The sequence below is a fragment of the Agelaius tricolor genome, unplaced genomic scaffold, assembly GCF_023055355.1.
Source record: "Agelaius tricolor isolate 1412-34295 unplaced genomic scaffold, bAgeTri1.0.p SCAF_4, whole genome shotgun sequence".
NCBI classification, from domain to species: Eukaryota; Metazoa; Chordata; class Aves; order Passeriformes; family Icteridae; genus Agelaius; species Agelaius tricolor.
In genome coordinates this window covers 29,641,591-29,659,502 of record NW_027269264.1, presented here as the reverse complement: position 1 = coordinate 29,659,502, position 17,912 = coordinate 29,641,591, and the positions used below count along the sequence as shown (strand labels likewise).

At 35.0% G+C, this 17,912-nt stretch overlaps 1 protein-coding gene across 40 annotated transcripts in view; it reads right to left on the bottom strand.

Moving 5' to 3' along the window:
* Nucleotides 1-4,597: 4,597 nt before the first annotated feature.
* PTPRD (protein tyrosine phosphatase receptor type D) overlaps nucleotides 4,598-17,912 on the bottom strand; it is a 1,154,223-nt gene continuing 1,140,908 nt past the window's right edge. For all 40 annotated transcript variants that reach the window (XM_071425013.1, XM_071425049.1, XM_071425014.1 and 37 more), the window contains 3 exons: nucleotides 15,019-15,173; nucleotides 10,960-11,095; nucleotides 4,598-8,588 (listed from right to left, as the gene is read on the bottom strand). In XM_071425013.1, the coding sequence (XP_071281114.1) occupies nucleotides 8,520-8,588; nucleotides 10,960-11,095; nucleotides 15,019-15,173 (360 nt within the window). In that variant the 3' untranslated portion in view covers nucleotides 4,598-8,519. The remainder of the gene's footprint in view (nucleotides 8,589-10,959; nucleotides 11,096-15,018; nucleotides 15,174-17,912) is intronic.

Below are 17,912 nucleotides of genomic sequence, written 5' to 3'. Positions count from 1 at the left end.
TTTTAGACAGTAACATTCTGTTTCCCATTTTGTAACCCCTGTGCTTGACCACAGGGTTTTCTTTCTGCTTCTTCTGCACAGGGTCTGCAATGTTTCTCTGCAATTGTGTCCCCAAGAAGATAATCTGAAATTTCTGGTCAATGTCAATAAAGTTACAACTGCCAATAAAAATCTATAGCCAAATGCTGTGGGTTAATCCTAGGCAGCAGTTAAACTACTCACAGACATTTGCTCACTTCACCCCTCAGTGGGATGGGGAGAGAATCAGATGGACAAAATTAAAAATGGGTTGAGATAAAGACATTTTCACATGCAAACTAGATGGTGCATGTGAAAACAAAGACATTAATGCACTCCTTCCCATCAGCAGGCAGATATTTAGCCCTTTCCAGGAAAGCAAGGTATCACATGAAATGGCTACTTGGGATGACGAATGCCTAACGCACAACATCCATCTTTCTTCTTGGTTTACTCCCTTTTTTATTGACAAACACAACATTATTTGGTATAGGATTTCTCTTTGGTCAGCTGTCCCAGTTGTGTTCTCTACCAACTTCTTGTGTACCCCCAGACTAATAGCTGGTGGAGCAATGACCTCAACACCCTGAACACTGCTTTGCTGTAAGTAAAGCACTGGTGTGTTATCAACACTCTTTCAGTCACAAATCTAAAGCAAAGTATCATAAAAGTTGTTATGAAGAAAACAAACTCAATACCATACAAAACAACAACAACAAAAAAAACCCAACTTCTGAAAAAATGACAACTTCTGATTTTGGATAAATATTGCCTTTTATAAAAAAGCCCTACAACCATCAAACCAAAATGAACCAAACTCAAACCACCCCAAATATTACTTGGAATATTGTTTCCCATACCTATATTAGATTTAGATAGAAGTCTGCATTTTAGCTCTTTTTTATCTTTTTTATCTAAGAGGGAGATCTACATGCTGATATGCTGCTCAGATGCCTACTTATTACATAAGACTTACTCGGCAGCCTTATTCTACAATGTGGCTGAATGTATTTCCCCCTCTAGCCTGAAGAATGTAGGTTTGGGCCTCAATCTGTCATTCCAGTTTTCTGCAAAGTGCTGTAAATTGGGTAAGAGTTCTCTAAAACTGTGGGGGACTAAACTTTAAATGAAACAATCAAAGAAAAACTATAAATAAGCATTTGATGAAAATTGAATAGGAAGTTTTTAGGGAAAAAATGGAATGAAAGACATTCAAACAGGAGGTGTGAATGTGTGAAATGCTCAAAATAGTCTTTGAGAGTGTGGACTAGAGAGGATGTTGCATCGATAAAAATTTTATGTGTGTGAAACAGAAGCATGTGGTTTTGTTGTTGCCTGTGAAAGATGATTGTTTTGCCACATCTGTATTCAGTGACATACTCAACATCAGTCACTATTTCTGGTGGTTTCACAGTGCTTAGTTTGAAGTACCACAATGCCTGAACTAGATACCTTGCAGTGGTAGTGCAAGCTGGTTGGTTTGGATTTAGTGATGATGCTGATGAGGCTTGTGAACTTGAAAATCCTACCTGGAGCTTCTAGATGATGTTTTGTTTTCTTTTACTGCATGGATTTTTTACTTGCTGTGAGTTTGTAAATTGCCTGCTACAGTAGAATGCTCAGCTTATACAACTCCCTTAGATTTAAGAGCAAAGTGGATTTTTGAAGACTGGAATTATAGAAACTCTGATGTGTTTTCAAATAATTTCTTCCAATGAAGAAAATCTTGTATTCTGTTCTCTTGTTTTTATGTATGAGAGAAGGAAAGGCATTTCCAGGCAGTTTTGACTTTAAAGATTTACATTCTATATCCAATAAGGCTGTTGAATATACAATGAAGTACTTTTATTGGCAAAGAAAGGTTGTTTGCTTGTTCCAGCTACAATAATTAAGACTTTTGCTGACAGAAGCAAGCTGAATGCATTTTGGGTTCAAAAGCATCCTATTTATAGTCTAGATGCAAAATGATCTCTATTCACTACAATGTCTCATTTGCAGGTTATCATTCTGCTTTCCTCTGAAAGCTAGTCAGCAGATGTTTCCTTCCATCTTGACTCATTGCATTAGTGATAGAAAAACATTTTGTGTATTACCATGGTACTCTTCATAAGCAGATTTGGATGACAGAACCAACTTGTTGAAAACACAGGACAGTATAAAGAGAAAATTCTCTTGAATATTGTATATAATATATTATTATATATAATATAATCTCTTGTATATCTATGATATTCAAATCCTTTAGGTTTTGAATCAAGTAACTTTCCAAACAGTTGCAGTAACACTGCATTAATAGATTCTCCTTGAGAAAAAAGGGAAAAAAATTAAAAAAAAAAAATGTAGTAAAAAAGTAAACTAAAATTAAATTTTAAAAATACAATAAAATTTTGCCACAGGTCTTTGCATTAAAATTTTCTATGACCTCACACCCCATCAGTGTTTTATTTCCCCATGCAAAGTGAAATAATGACAAAAATAGCAGTCTTTCAAACTTTTGAAATTGCTTTAAAGATATTCTTTGACAGTGAAAGTAATATTGATACCATTTGGTATCTTCTGTGGACATTTTGCCAATTTGATCCAGTGCTGTTGAAGTTTCATGATCTAAAGCTGTCATATTTCAAGGTTTCAAAATGCAAAGCTATTTCATAAAATTCAGCAATTTCATGGGCAAGACAGATTTTTTTTTTGCACGTGAAGTGTTGTGGAAGAAGAAGTGATTTATCAATGATATGTGGCTTACACATCAGCAAATTTGTTGGTTATTTTCCTCAAAATTCCAAAGTCTGTGAAAAATAATTTAACTTCATTCTGCTTAAAACTGGTTAAGGGGCGGGGGGGAAAAGGACATGTTTGCATCTGAAGTAAAAAAGACACAGCAATTTCCAGAAAGATTTTTTCCTTTTTCTTTTTTGGCCAGTGATCACTGGGGATCACTAGGTACAGATCCAGTTGTTAATGGACTGGGCACTAGTTAATGAATGATTTATTTTCATACATTCCTTATCATTACTTTTTCAGTACTTTGTTTATTCCATTACCAAATGTGAGTAGCCAAATAGATCCCTTCCGTCCCACTTCCATCTGCACAGACTGGGAAAAACAGGCAATGGGTAAATTTATAGATGGAAATCCCTTATTACCTTAGAATCAGGACTGACCCATTTAGAGAGATACTAATGAACACTAAAGATTCTGGAAATTCTGGAATTTGGTCCGAGTGATTGGATAATATAGAAAAGATGTAAATGTTATTGTGTTTGAAGGTCTGTAGCTATTGCTTTGCTTTGAGATAGGTTAATTTCACATCTCCACAGCATTTCTGAACAGTAATGATCTCGAAGTACACGACATCTTTTTTCTGTGTTAAGCATGAATTAGAACTTACTTTTGTTAAAACCCCATTAACTTAGAAGTTATTAAGCCATACACAGCCAAATATTTTTGTCAATACTCATTTTCACACTTTATTATGGTCCATGCTAGACGCACAGAACAGGAAAATCCAAAGAAGTCAATGCTGACATTAAAGGGTACCATCTAAAGCCACTCAGATAGTTAAAGAAACCCTTACATAACACAGCTCTAAACCACCTTGCACAGACTACGCAAAAAAGGTTCAAGTCAAAGGCAGCCTGCAATGCAGTAATTGTAAAATCCACAGAAGTCAGTGGAAAAACATTAATAGGCCTCTGTAAGAATACCAAGGCTTCACATTTACACTATTATCACCATCTTCAAGTGGAAATTAGGCCAAGAACAATACAAGTTCTTAGAAATCACCCTATGTGCACATCCTTCCAGCACAGAGAATTCTTTATTAACATGTACTTAATACTAATTGCTAATAGACTGTATTCCCTTACAAAGTAATCTTGGAGACAGAACCTGCCTTCTTTCCAAACAAGCAGACAGAGCAAGACTTGTTTTCTTTGAATAGATTGCCATGCCATGCCCCTTGTAGCTTGCCTCGATACATCTATAGTGTGTTTATTCATCTAAAACTTTTCCAACGTGTTTAAAAACTTTACCACAGTATTTGGATAGTAGCCTCACAGACTCACATTTGCACTCACTGCATATGCAGTGCATAACAGAAATCAGTCAAAACTCATGACAGCCTAACACAATTCCAGGGACTAAATTCTGACAACTGACTTTGGATTTATCCCAGAAGCTGCCAAATCTGCAGGGATTAAAAATTCACAATTTACCTCAAATGTGTGGATATTTTGCCCTCTTTGAGTTGCACCTATGAATGGAGAACAATCTATTTTCTCAGTGTAGTGATACATTTCTAAAGAACAAAGGGGAACTCCAGAGGCATGAAAAGTGTGGTAATTTCAATTAAACTGATGAAACTATGAGAAATTATGCCAAAGGGTTTGCCTGTGCTGGCTCAAAGCTTGCTGCTGAAGATGATATATATTTGCTAACCTACGAATGCATTTTCCACTGTCCAGCAGCTAGTTAAGAAGATTAATGACTGCTTTGTAGTTTCAATTAAACTCCTTTATCACCAAGAGGGACCAAACAAGTTTTGATTTCAAAAGTACTGCTTAAGAAAGAAGACCAGGGCTGCATAACACTGACATTTTATTAGAATTCATCTGTAACAAATGGAACTTGTGTCAGCAAAGAACTGATTTTCATACAGACTTCCTTTTGCCACCAATGTAACGAAGTAAGAAAATAAAAAGCACGCCTTTCATTCTGTAAAACATTTACGCGTACTACTAATTAGAGGTAATTGTATCTTTTTTAACAAGCCATTTTACAAGGTAATTTTTTAAAGTTTTTCAGTCTATGCATCCAAAACAAGAGCAAAGAACACAAGTTTTTATTATCTTTGTAAAGACACTCCAAGCTTGAATGGCAAAGCCACATAATGGATGGTTATAATGAGACCTGCAGCCTTCTGATATCTGTGGAGTATCAGGGCACCAAGGGAAAAAAAAAAAAGAAAAAAGAAAAAAAAAAGAAAAAAGAAAAAAACATAAAGAAAAATGGGAGAGAATAAAAGGAAACAAAAAAAGCTGTTGCTTTTTTTTTCCTTTTACATGTTCTGTGTCTTTTAAATACATACAAGTGGGTTTTGTAAGCAATTTCTTACAGATGGGTTCAAGTTATTATTGGGTGTAGAATCAATAGGGCAGTGCATAGTACAAAGGTATATATAGAAAGTGCAAATCTCCTTAGAAGGTCACTCCTTCCCCCAGCCATCTTCTCTGCTATCTAACCACTCAAATAAATTTTTAAAAAAGAGCTAAATTAAACTTTTGTATAAATCATTTTCATATATTTTGTGGTTTTTTCCCCATTGCAACTAATTACAGAATTAGACATAACTACACATACAAACGTAAATAATAGCACCGTACTGGTTATGCTGATGAAATCAATTTTAAGCTTGGAAATGTATGATGTATGTAGACAAAGATGCTCACAATTTAAATTAACTGTAGAATGCATATATTAGAATACAGAAAGTGGAATGCACATCAATGATGCTAAGAGCTATTGTAAGAAACAAAAAACCTGAAAGGACTATTTAGTTGTACAATAGTTTTTCTCACAAATTGGCTCTGCTTTTTTGTATTTCTTTTACTCCCTTAGGTTTGTTGGAGCTTGCAAGACAGCCTGCTAGGGAAAATGCACTGATCTTTGTACAGATCCAGTGTGCAGGAACCTTCCTTAGTCTATGTTTTCAAAATGACACTTTGTTTTGTATTTCTGAATTCTTATATTTGAGTTGAAGAACATGACCACACTACATAACCTGGTATTTTATTAATTATTTCAACATATAAATCAAGAAAGAAGAAGAGAAAGAAACATAGTGCACATTCTTCTCTGGTTCAGATGTAAGTTATAGAATCTCATTCTGAGGTAGCCTTCTATAATACTTCTATTCCATATATATATATATTTATATTTCTGTTTTGATTTTTTTGGTTTGGGTTTTTTTTCATTACAAAAGTGCTCAAATACAATTGCTGGAGTTTGGTCTTTCTTATTTTTACTTCTCATAGGAGTGGGAAAATTGGAAGAAGAACTAAAAATATTGAGGCCACATGGAGAAGCCACAGCAATGATCCTATTTGAAACCCCAAAGAAAGCATCCTTTGATGCTGATCTACTAACAATAGCAGAACACATGCTGACCAAGGTCAATGTAAACAGCATTCTAGAAAGAGTCTCAAAAAGTACTTTGTGCTGTTTAGAGAATTTTCCTTTTTCCTGGAATAAAATCTGTCAATCTCCAATATGTCATGTGGGCTCAGTCTTGCTAGCCTTACATGAACCTTCCCACTGAAAGCAAGGGTTTGACTTTAGCAATCTGTTGACACAAGTGAATGAGCAGGACTTGGCCCAAAATAAATCTGAAAAAAAAAAAAAAAGAAAAAAAAAAGAAAAAAGAAGATGCATAAGCACTGCTGATGTCAACTACTGCTACTGTGCTGCTACAGCTCGGCAATGACAGATAACACTATAACCAGTGACAAAGTGGGTTTGAAAAGCCAACCAGAAATAGATTTCCAATTTGTGGGCTATTCTGTTATTAGAAATATGGAAAGATAAAGGACCTTGACTACCTATATGTTTTGGGTTATCATTTATTACCATCCATACTTGATTAGAAACTGGAAATGCATATTTTTCAAAATTGTCTGGTACATGGTATTAAAATGTCTGAAAAGAACAACAGAGATATAAACAAACTAAACTAAATACAAATGAAGGCTAACTTAAAGAAATACTATTCAAAATAGGCATCAAATATAAGGCACTCTAAATGTAAAATTAAAATAAACCCCAGCATCCCCAAACAATGCTGTATGCCACAAAACGTTTGATTTCACAGAGCAATGTGTGTTTGGCTTTGCCCTGTTACATACGATAAATGTAAATTATATAGCGCACACTATAGACAGTATACTATTGAATACAATTTTAAAACATCTTAATACCTAGTATATTACAACATTCTCCCCTCCTAAAGGGATATGCACTGACCTTTCCCACATGCACACCTCCTACATTTAATAATATGATTTCTTATTGCACTATAGTGTTACAAATATTGAACTTCACTTGAAGCCTAAATCACATACTCTGTGTGCGTGTGTGCATGTGTGTGCTCTGTATGTGTGCATGTGTGTGTGTGTTCAGGTGGAAATGTGGATAGAAATATCATTTGGGATAGAGATGGCATTCAAATATCAATGATGTGCATTCCTCACTTCTCTTTGAAACAGAAGTTTATGGACCTTAAAAATGCAGAGATGATCAAATTGCAGTCTGATATAATTGTCGTATGTGGAAAAACTTTCCCAATGCTTTCATAAATCCAGGTATGTAAGGACTGATATGTTTATGTGCATGTGTGTGAATCTGTATCTGAATCCATCTGTATTCTCTGCAACTATATGGAGAGTCAAAAAAGGGTAGACAGTAATACATATATATATATATAAAAGAGAGAGGGTGTGAGTGTGCATGTGCATATGTGTGCGTGTGTGTGTATGTGCTAGCAGCATCTTTATACTTTGCGCCTCCCTGTTGATTCCAAAATAAACCAAAAGCCCCATTTTGATTTAACTGATTACAATGAATATTTTCTTAAAGGAAAAAAAAAACTCAAATAAAACTACAAAATTCATATCTAACAAGACTGTGGTACTGTAGGACTGCACAAAAATGTGCAAATTTTCAAAGTATCTAACATTTCTACAGCACAATATTACAGATAACAGTTCTACAGCTTAAAAAAAAAAATCTACATTTTTAAACAAAAATATTAACAGTTATGCAACCTTCTCTTTAATTCACTTCATCGAATGATAAACTCTTGTTAAAAAAAGGAAAAAGTTTACACAGTTAAAAATGAAGCACAGGTCAGCAGTATCTTTACAATACTAAAAAACTAAATCAAGGACTTTCTTTTTAAACATTCCCACATTTTCCCTTAAGTGTTATGATGAGCAGGATGATGGGAAACAGTGATGTTGAAGTAAAGAGTCCGCTTTGAGAAGCCAGAATCCAACCTTGCAACAAACATCTTGCACTGAACTGCAGTTCTCAAAACTCCTCTTTGCAAAATCGTGTAATCCTGAATAAGATGATCACTCTTTCTGATTAAGTTTCCTCTTCCCTTTAACTTCAACCAATGTCGAACCCTTGAGGTATCTGTAAATGAGATCCTTCAGACGCCTCAGTGGTCAGGATTCTTTTATTATGGTTAGGTTATTAAACTGTGAATTCTTGGTCCACATGGAATACTTCTTGTTGGGTGGGGTTTTTTTTTTTTGTTGGTTTTTTGTTTTATATATCCCCAATATTTTGTTCATTTGTTTCTTTTTTTATTATTTTTTATTTTATATATCCCCAATAATTGCTCCTTAGCTAAGAGTTAAGAAGTACTTCTAAAGCACATTGTATGGCTCAGAAGCGGCTCTCTGGATCTTAAAGGGCCTGCAATAAAAATCCACAATGGGTTTTTATGTTGCATAGTGATCAAAGCTGCCCAGATACTCCAGTGCGGCTCGATAGCAGAACTGGTATTGATCCTAGAGAAAGAAAAATAGAAAACAAATGCATCAAAAAGTCAGTTTGTTGGTTGGTTTCTAGTTTCTTTCAAGTAAATAGTGAATATTTTGTATCTACAAACAAATATACTGCAGAGGCATCTGCAGTTCAGCAATATTCACTTGCTGACACCAACAGAAAGCCACCCTGAGTTACAACAGATGAAGATAGACAGTCATTTAATGCAACAACATTTTCCACAGAATGGAGCTTCTTTTTGTGCAGAGACTATATACCCACCTACTGACAGTCTGTTATTCTGGATTAAAACAATATCAGCATAAAGCTTTCTTCTGATAGGAACATGCTAGGATGCTTTCCCTGCATGTATTTGAAACTAAGTAGCAAAATAAACAATGAATTCTACAGCTAATGCAACACACTAAGTAAAAAGGTCCATCACAACTTGAATTTGGAATTTTGTATGAAAAACCATCAGGTTAAAAATCATGTAAAGCAAGCAAAGGGAATTCCAGCCTTTCGGTAAGATAGGCTTTGATGAAGATGTGAAGATACCTTGGCCTGTGGCAAGAAAAGGACCTAAGGAGAAATCTAGAGCTAAAGGACCTTATTCATATAAATCAGACTTCATTTCAACCTATACCTTGGAGCAGAAAGAAGTTTAGTGTGCTGAGAAATTTTCTTATACCTCAGATGAATCCAACATTTGTAAATTTGTGTTATTCTCACCTCCATAAAGCAGTCCTTTTGCACATTTATGTTTTGTTGCACACTTACATTAAAATGGCACATGTACATATTTATTTCCAACTGCCATTCTTGGTTTAAATGGTAAAAAGTAGAAAATTAAAAAAAAAAACAAACATAAAAGAAATTTCTCAAAAATACCAGGGATGTCTGTTTATTTTTCTGATAGTGCTGTGTGGTAACTGCACAGGTTGCAGTTGTTAAGATCACAATTAAAATTCTTTAGGCCAGGAAACTAATCAGGTATTTGCTTCACTGAGGTAGTATGATTACTCATAGTTCATTTCTGTTAGTTGGAATAGTTAGAACAGTGGCAGAATACATTACACATATGCAATTTTAAGTGTGCGTGTGGTCCACATGGAAGTGCTTTGTTTAATAAGGATTAGATTTCCTGGCAGTTTGTAACACTGAATGAGAGATTTGTTTGCCACAGAATCCTGGAAGAAATGCCTACAGAACACCTCTGCTTTCAGCAGTGGGGATGCAGGGTAGCATACAGAAATAAGTCAAAACAGGAGGAGGGAGCATATATTGCAGAATTGAACTCTGCATTTGTCAGGTAGGCTCAAAGAAGCATAGTTTTCTGTATACTTTAGCTATTTTTTGCAGCCAAAATGACAGAAAGAAGTAATTTTTCATTTTGCTTATCCAGAAGAATGATGGTAATAGAAAATAAATGGAATTAACTCTTCAGTATGGTCACAGTGATTTACTTGGCTAACTGACAAGATTAAAAATAAATATTTGTATTTTTCATATAAGCTTTTATGAAGTTGTCTTAGAAGTAAAACTACCCAGCTTCTATGGAACCAGTTTAATTTTCTTGTGGAAAATGGCAAACTCTGGAGAACCATCTTAAATTTCACAGACTTAATTTAGAGGCCAGTGTCAATCAAATTATTCTAAATACATGTGTGATCGAAAATGTTTCCCTTCTCTTTCCCTTTTTGTTGGTCCTCCTAACCTATTGGCTCTGGCTTAGTCCCAGTCTTCTGCTCAGAAATTAAGGCAAAACTGATAATGTTTAAGCATTCTTTATGATGTGACAGATTTCCAAGCATACAGGCACAGGTAACTGGTCTATACTACCTATCACTTTCTTTATTTCTCTATGCCACACTTAATAGCATAGAAATTATTTACACTATAGTTATCCTGAATGCTGAATTTACCATTAAGATTTTCAGGCCAAAGAGCCACTTGCTTGGTGACACAAAAAAACCATGAAAATAATACAGTGTCAGTCTGAAGACATAATCAAGACCTTGCTCCCAGGAGAAAAAAAAATAAAATCAGTGGATCCACCTGCAGAAACAATTTGCCTGTTTCTTTACTACCACACATTTCTGCCAGGGAGCAAGGATCAAATAAATATGTGTGATGCTTCACAAATGGATTTTCTTAACTACCATAATTTAGGATCCACTATTGAAATGATTTTTTTTCTTCCTCATCTTGCAGTAACTACTGCGATAACAGGAAATAGTCCTTTTACAGATTTTACCCTGTAGTCACAGGGCCAATATATGTCTTGAGATATGACTGTAAGCATGTTTTATACAGTATCTATCTGTGCATATTTTTGCTTGTGTAAATACCATTTCTTTTCCATCACCATTGCATAAGGATACTCATGCTTACCTCTGTCTGTACCATGGCTGGCCGCTGTGTCCTTAACATTTTGACAGTCTGGAAGATGTCCACAACGCCTTCATATCTCATTCGTTCTAGCACAATGCTCAGGGTTATGAATACTCCAGTCCTTCCAACACCCGCACTGTTGAAGAAAATGAAGAGAAAATAAAAGGAAAAAAAAAATGTTAATGACAGATAATGCTGAAAGAATTGGCTGACAAATTCTTTGTGGTTACAACACACCATATGTGTATAAATTTCTATATGGGGAAAGGCTCACTAAGCAAAATTCCACAGCAAATTACCACATTGCATTCAAAAGAATAACTGCACTCAAGCTAACCTTACATCTACTGAGTATATCCAGACTCTCCAGTCTTCCTTGCAAAGACTTGATTTGTTCATCCAGATATACAATATCACTGCATGGTGAAGGCAAATATTAACATTTGTTGCCAATAACATATATTGGAACTGACAAGAGAAAATGAAGCCAAAATACATTTTACTGCTTGCTTTACTTTAGTTTGTCTTGTATATGCCCTGTTTTGCACATCTTTGTGTTATTTTACCTTCTACTTTAAGTTATAAGTATGGATGTTCATTTAATATTGAACTTGTTCATACATTCAAATAATGGACAGAGAAAGATGTCAATTCAGATCTTATTCAAGACTGGCAGTCTGGATCTTTGCTTTCCAATGCTGATATACATTTACCATGTTTGTCTATACATTTACCATGTTTGTCTATATTAGTCTTAAAAGTATTCTTTGATTATATATATGTGGCTTCTTTGCTCTCTGTTCTGTCCGCTTTAACCCTCAAGAAGTGATGGAAATTCTTGCCATCAATACACCCAATAACTGTCAGCTTTTAAAATTAAACAATCGGGATGATTATCTTTTGCAAAAGAGACAGGTAACTACACAGAAAAAAAGACTTTCTAAGTCTGAACTTCTATGGATGGAAACCAAGCACCTTGTCATCTCACTGTTGATGCTAATAATTTCACAAGGTTTTCTCCAGCCAGATAACCCTGGAAAGCTGAATATTTATGAGACCTATTCACTAGACAGATGAATGGAACAGCATGAACAACAGGAAAATCCTGAAGAACTCTTGAATGTTCGTATGAACTATGACAGAAATCCAGCAAATTCACAAAAGTAGTGCAGAAATTGAATGTTAAAATTGTATGATTGTATCTTAGTGTTTGGTCTAGGTCAGAGCTCTTTTAGGGCTATTAGACATATGGAATTGGATTTATCAATTTTGCATAGGCTGTGTGCCTTGAGATTGGTGAAGCCAAAGGACAACTGACACACCACTGACACACCATGTTGTCAGTGGTGATTTACCTATGTGATATAATAACAGTCCTGGACATCTAAAGCAATTGCAGAGCAAGGTGCCTGATGAGGTAAATTAGACAGCTAGTACTTTGGAAACATCCTGAAAAATCCTGGAACCTGCTCGTTGGAACCAGCTTGAACTTTGCAGACTGATTACAGTGTGATCTAAACTAAGTAGCCCAGGAAATGACCAGGAGAATGAACACAGACTACCATTTTACATTGTCCTGCACTGCTATTTAATTATTAAAAAAAAAAGAATTCTAAATGTGTGAGAGCATTCTGGCCTCATACAGTAGACAAATCTTTGTTACTTTTAAAAAATTACTTGGAAATCTCGAGCAAAAGGAAGAAATTCCTTTGTTGTCTTGGGTACTTAAAAAATCAGCAAGTGTCTCCAGTAGAGACTTAATGAGGAAGAGAAACTAATATGGAAACATCTCAATGCTTGCAAATCCTAATTGGTCCTCAAGTGTAATGTCTTGAGAAAAGCCTGTGGGAAATTGATCCTCTTCCTCTTAGAGTGGCAAACATACTTTAACATTGGAACAATTCCTATCCAAAGATGCTTAGGATTTCTAGAGTAAAGAAATCCTTCATGATGCATTATAACTCCCCATGATTCATAAGTTAGACTAGAAACTAAATTTGAGATGCTTTAATGAACTATGTGGATGTATTGATTTTTTGTAAGAGAGAAGAGTTTATTATTACAAATACATCTTGACTGCATTCTGGGAAAGGTCTTCCTCAGTCTTGAGCTAAAAGCTGGAATAAAAAGACTATAAATATCTAATATTGGTTTAAGTGAAAATTTTACTTCAAGATGAATAGCCCATTGCTCTCTCAAATAGTTTTAAGTATCTGCCTCATGAGGTTAGAAATTTTTTAATTCAACAGACTGACCTATTTGTAAAAATGTTACGGAAAAAGAAGATTTAGAATTATGGATTGGGGGAGTTTACTATGTAGCAGAGAAAGCAAGCTTGTGAAAATTATATAGACTGTAAAGGAGACCCAAAGGAAGTGACACTAGGGGTGTTTTAATTCACTGTAGAACTCATCATGGTACAAACTGGAGGCATTAGTTCAGTAATTCCTCAGACACTAGGAAAGCACAGGTATCCAGGATCTTGTGTTTCCTGAAAGAAATAAACAATCTTACTAATTTGCTAGGGACACTTCCTATTCATCTAAGTCAGCTAACACTGGCAAGGATGATTAGCCTTACCAGTCCCTAAATAGTCATTACAATAATGATAAAGACATTTAAAAACCAAGCCATGATTAGTTACACTGCATTTGACTTTGTTTCCAGCAATGTCAATGGTGGAAGTCCATAATTTTACCATGAAAGATCACATCCATTTGGGAGGGATATGTAATGTACTGGAAGCAGTATTCACTGTAGTCACAAGTGGACAAGTCTGTATGTACAAGGAACCTAGAATAAAAATACTGCTCTGCTTTCTTATCTGCATAAAGGCATAAATATTGCTTATTACTCCTGTCCTCTCAAAACTCATTAATGTTGAAGAATAAGGCTTATTCTTATCTGGGTTGTTCTTCCTCCCCCTCGTGTAATGAATCCCAATCAGTGCTCTGCAATGCTACTCTCCTCAGCAGCCTATAAAAATTTTTAGGCACAGAAGAAAAGTAGGATTCAAGTATTCCAATACATTTATTTTGTCTGTCTTTCAGATTAGAGGATCGTAAAGAACTCAAATTATGTTCACCCCTGACTTGGGAAAGATGAAAATTTCTCTCCCTCTGTTTACTAGGCTCTAGCAAACTCATTTATTTGTCTTCATGATAATATTGGGGCACTACTTGGCTTGCAGTAAGAACTTGCAATTTGTGTCATTATTTTGCATCTCTGTTATATAAATAACAATATTTAATCTACAAAAAAGAATTTCATATTACAAAAATGAGTGCCTAAAATCCTAATGGAATTTATAGAAAACAATTTATTAAATAAGAGATAAGAGATAAAGATATTATTTTTGGCCATCTGCTATAGACTCTAGAATACTGTAGAGGAAATAAATAAAAAATACAAGAATATTAAAAAGCCCATGCTGGATTATTTCTAACCACCATGCAAGTCATTTTCATCTGCATAGCAATTGCAAAGGAGGGAAGTCATCACATAAAAATGAGCAGAAGTTCTGAAGCTAGAACTCATAAACTCAAACCTCAATGATTTCTTTGACAGGCAAAATTTCTAAACCACCACTTTCTATTCCATTCCCTTTCTTGAGATAGCTACCTTTTTTATTTTGCTTCATTTTGATAGCTACTAATGTGCCACTGAGGTTTAACTAGCTTGGTTGCAGCTAATAATTCCTACCAAAGTAAAAGCTTTTAATTTCTAGTGGAAAAAATATCAGATGTAGTAGCTTGTGATAAGGCTCTTCCTCTGCCTTCTGTGGGCAGCACTGACCAGACTGCTTTTCTGCTGAATTAGAAGCATTTATATGTGAAAAAATCATGTTTCTGAAAAACAATTTTTGTATAAATGGAATATCACAGAACAGTTCCCATTTCATAAAGCAGTTCATGCTATTCCATTTTAGATCCTCTATTACATTACATGATGAATGTAATCAAAATGTTGTTTAAATATACATGTTCACCACAACCACCAATCAACTTTAGGAAAAAACCAAATATGCATATTATTTGTTTTTAAACTTTGTTTACTTACCTGCAATGAACAGAAATTGGTCCATCTTGACCAAATTGCTCTTTTGTTTTATGCACTTGGCCAATGAAGTCAATAAATCCTTCTCCAGACTTTGGCACTCCTTGTTCTGGCCAGTCAGTGAACTGGAACTGCCTCACTGTTCGGGACTGGCCATCCTTTAACAAAAGACACAAATAAAGCACGTTGCTGTGGCTTAAAGTTGGTCAGCGAATTATCATAAAGACAATCACAAAGTAAGGATGTTGAGAGGAGATGGGGAATGGCTAAGATTACATTTATGGAAACTCTTTCAACTGCAGTACTACTATTAAAGCCTTTGTATCAGTCCGAAGTATTATTATGAGTTTCATTAACTATATTGCATGGATTCTCTTCCACACTGCATAGGAGAGTTGTCTGGCATTCTGATGGTGTAAAAATTGTGCCTGAGGTCAAAGCTATAACAACCCCATGAGGGGTATATTAATTTTTTTGTATATTATGTTTTGAATCCTGTGGACTACAAATTCCTTTATATACAGATCAGGTAGAATAAGGTCATCTAATCTGGCTTTCCATTTCTGAGATATGCTCAACTACTTCACAGCAGGAATATCTTTACTGATAAGACTTGTTTAGTCATTGCTCTCCTTGCAGATGTTATCTTTAACAGTAAGCTGCTTTCTATGAGGTGAACATTTTTCCTGGAAGAAGATGGATAAGCAAGCTGGTTGTTTAACAAATTTCTCTTCAATAATGGTTCATTTAATTCACCAACATTGGGTGGCTTCCTTTCTCAAAACAAGCCATCTGAAGCTCTTCAATCCTCATGGTTAGGAATACTAACAGTTTTTCTTTAAAGTGCAGACTACAGCATCATAGTTATTTTTATGATGAAGCCACTGGAATTATTAAATGCCAACTTGTGCTATCTGCCTATTTAATGTGCAAAAAGTCAGGACACATAAAAATGCAATACAAATGAATAAAGCAAATTTGTTCTGCATTTTCAAACATTGATGATTTTGACACTGTCAATCTGCATGACTGTAATGTTCAAAATCATGGCAATATGAGCTAGTGATGTTAACTGGTGCCTCTAGACATCATGTTTTCTAAGCACCTACCCTGTCATGTCTTCAAAATGGTCTTCTATTAAGTGAAACTCATGAAAAATTGAACTTTCTTCTAAGTAAAACTCATGAAAAATTGACATTATTACTGGAGATTCCCATCAAAAAGCAGCAAGTTATGCTGGAGGCAGGAATAATCTTTCTCTTTTTCCTTAGACCACAAGCATTCAACTGCTACAGATCTTCGAAATTATATAGAAATGATTTTAAATATAACTAAAGGAAACCCCAATAATTTGCTTTTATATTTCCTCTGGTTCTGTGGGATTTTGCCTCCTGTGTCTCAGATGAGTGAGGAAAACAGAAAAAATGTGTGTGTGTACCAGAAACTACTCCATGAGAGGACCCTCACAGTGTGTACTTCTACTAGGTCACAGCAACAATTTAGTGGCCTGTATCTGTGAAGCACTTTTTTCCACTTACACAAATAGGTAATGTTTGAAAATATTCACCCAATTGGATTTATTGTGGGCATCAACACAAAGAACTAAATGTTTAGTTCCAAAAATGGCATTTTGTTAATACAAACATCTCTGATAATGGCTTCCGTAATCCCATTTTCTCCAAAAAAGACATAATGAAATTGCATTCTCCAGATAGCCTTAGGCAGATGATAAAAATTTGTCAAGAAGACACAAGTACAGTTTTATTCCCTTCAAAATAACCTTCTATTCTTTCAAAGTAAAGAAGGAAAACCTGAAATCTGACTTACTTTTTCCAGGTAGAATAAGTAAGGAAGACACTAATTTATTTAAGTCCAGTCTGTCACTGGAAAAGTTAACACATTTCTCTGTCATAAATAGATCTAATGGTAAATATTTTTGTTTTGGTGTGTATATACCAACTGTATTAGTATGTTTCATGATTTAAGTAACTCAGTATTTCAATGCAAGTCTGTGAAATGACAATAACCTCTGTTATTTAATATTATTTAATGAGCAAAGAGGTAAAATTACTTAGTCTATGTTAGACTAGCATTAAAGCATATGGGGAACTGATCTGCAATTTCTTACATCTCCCTCTGCTACTGACATTATAAAGTGTGTTGATTTCTTTTAATGAGATTCTTGCCAACAGCAGTCCAGATACAAATGCCAAATTTTATTAAAATCTTTACTTTTAAATACTGTGACAGTTTGCACAGTTAGTTATCAAAATAAGTACTTTAAAATCCCTGTGTGGCACAGTGGGCTTTAATGTTTTATCCTGTATAGTGGCTGACCGTTTGGATTTATTCTTCCTCCTCACAGGGGATATTCAATTGTCTTTTGATTATGCTTTAGAATTGATATTACCATCACTAATAGTTTAGCCTTAAATAAAACTGGCCCAACATATTGACCTCTTGAGTTTCCAGAGAAAGTGAGTACAAAGCAGTTAGAAGCAATAACTTGAAACAGTTACTGAGGTCAATTTCACCATATGACAACTCAGTTCAGTTTCAGAAATAAAAGAGAGTTCCACAGCAGACCCTTGCTGGTGGCATCTAAACAGGTACAGTGCCTTGTTTTTTGTCCTTGTGGAATAACTGGTCATCTCGGCTCTGCCAGAGCATGGATGGTGTTATAACAGTACAGATGGATTTGGAGATGAGAGGGACATAGGATGTTTGCAATCACTCCAGCATTCACTCTTCTTTGAGTGCAACAATTTAGTCCAACGATTTCAATTACTGGGTGTGACAGCCACAAAAGCCTAACTAGAGGAAAACTATAATGTACATTTTGGTAAGTATTTCCCAGTAAATTTGGAAGGAAATATAGTTTTCCAGCATAACTAGAA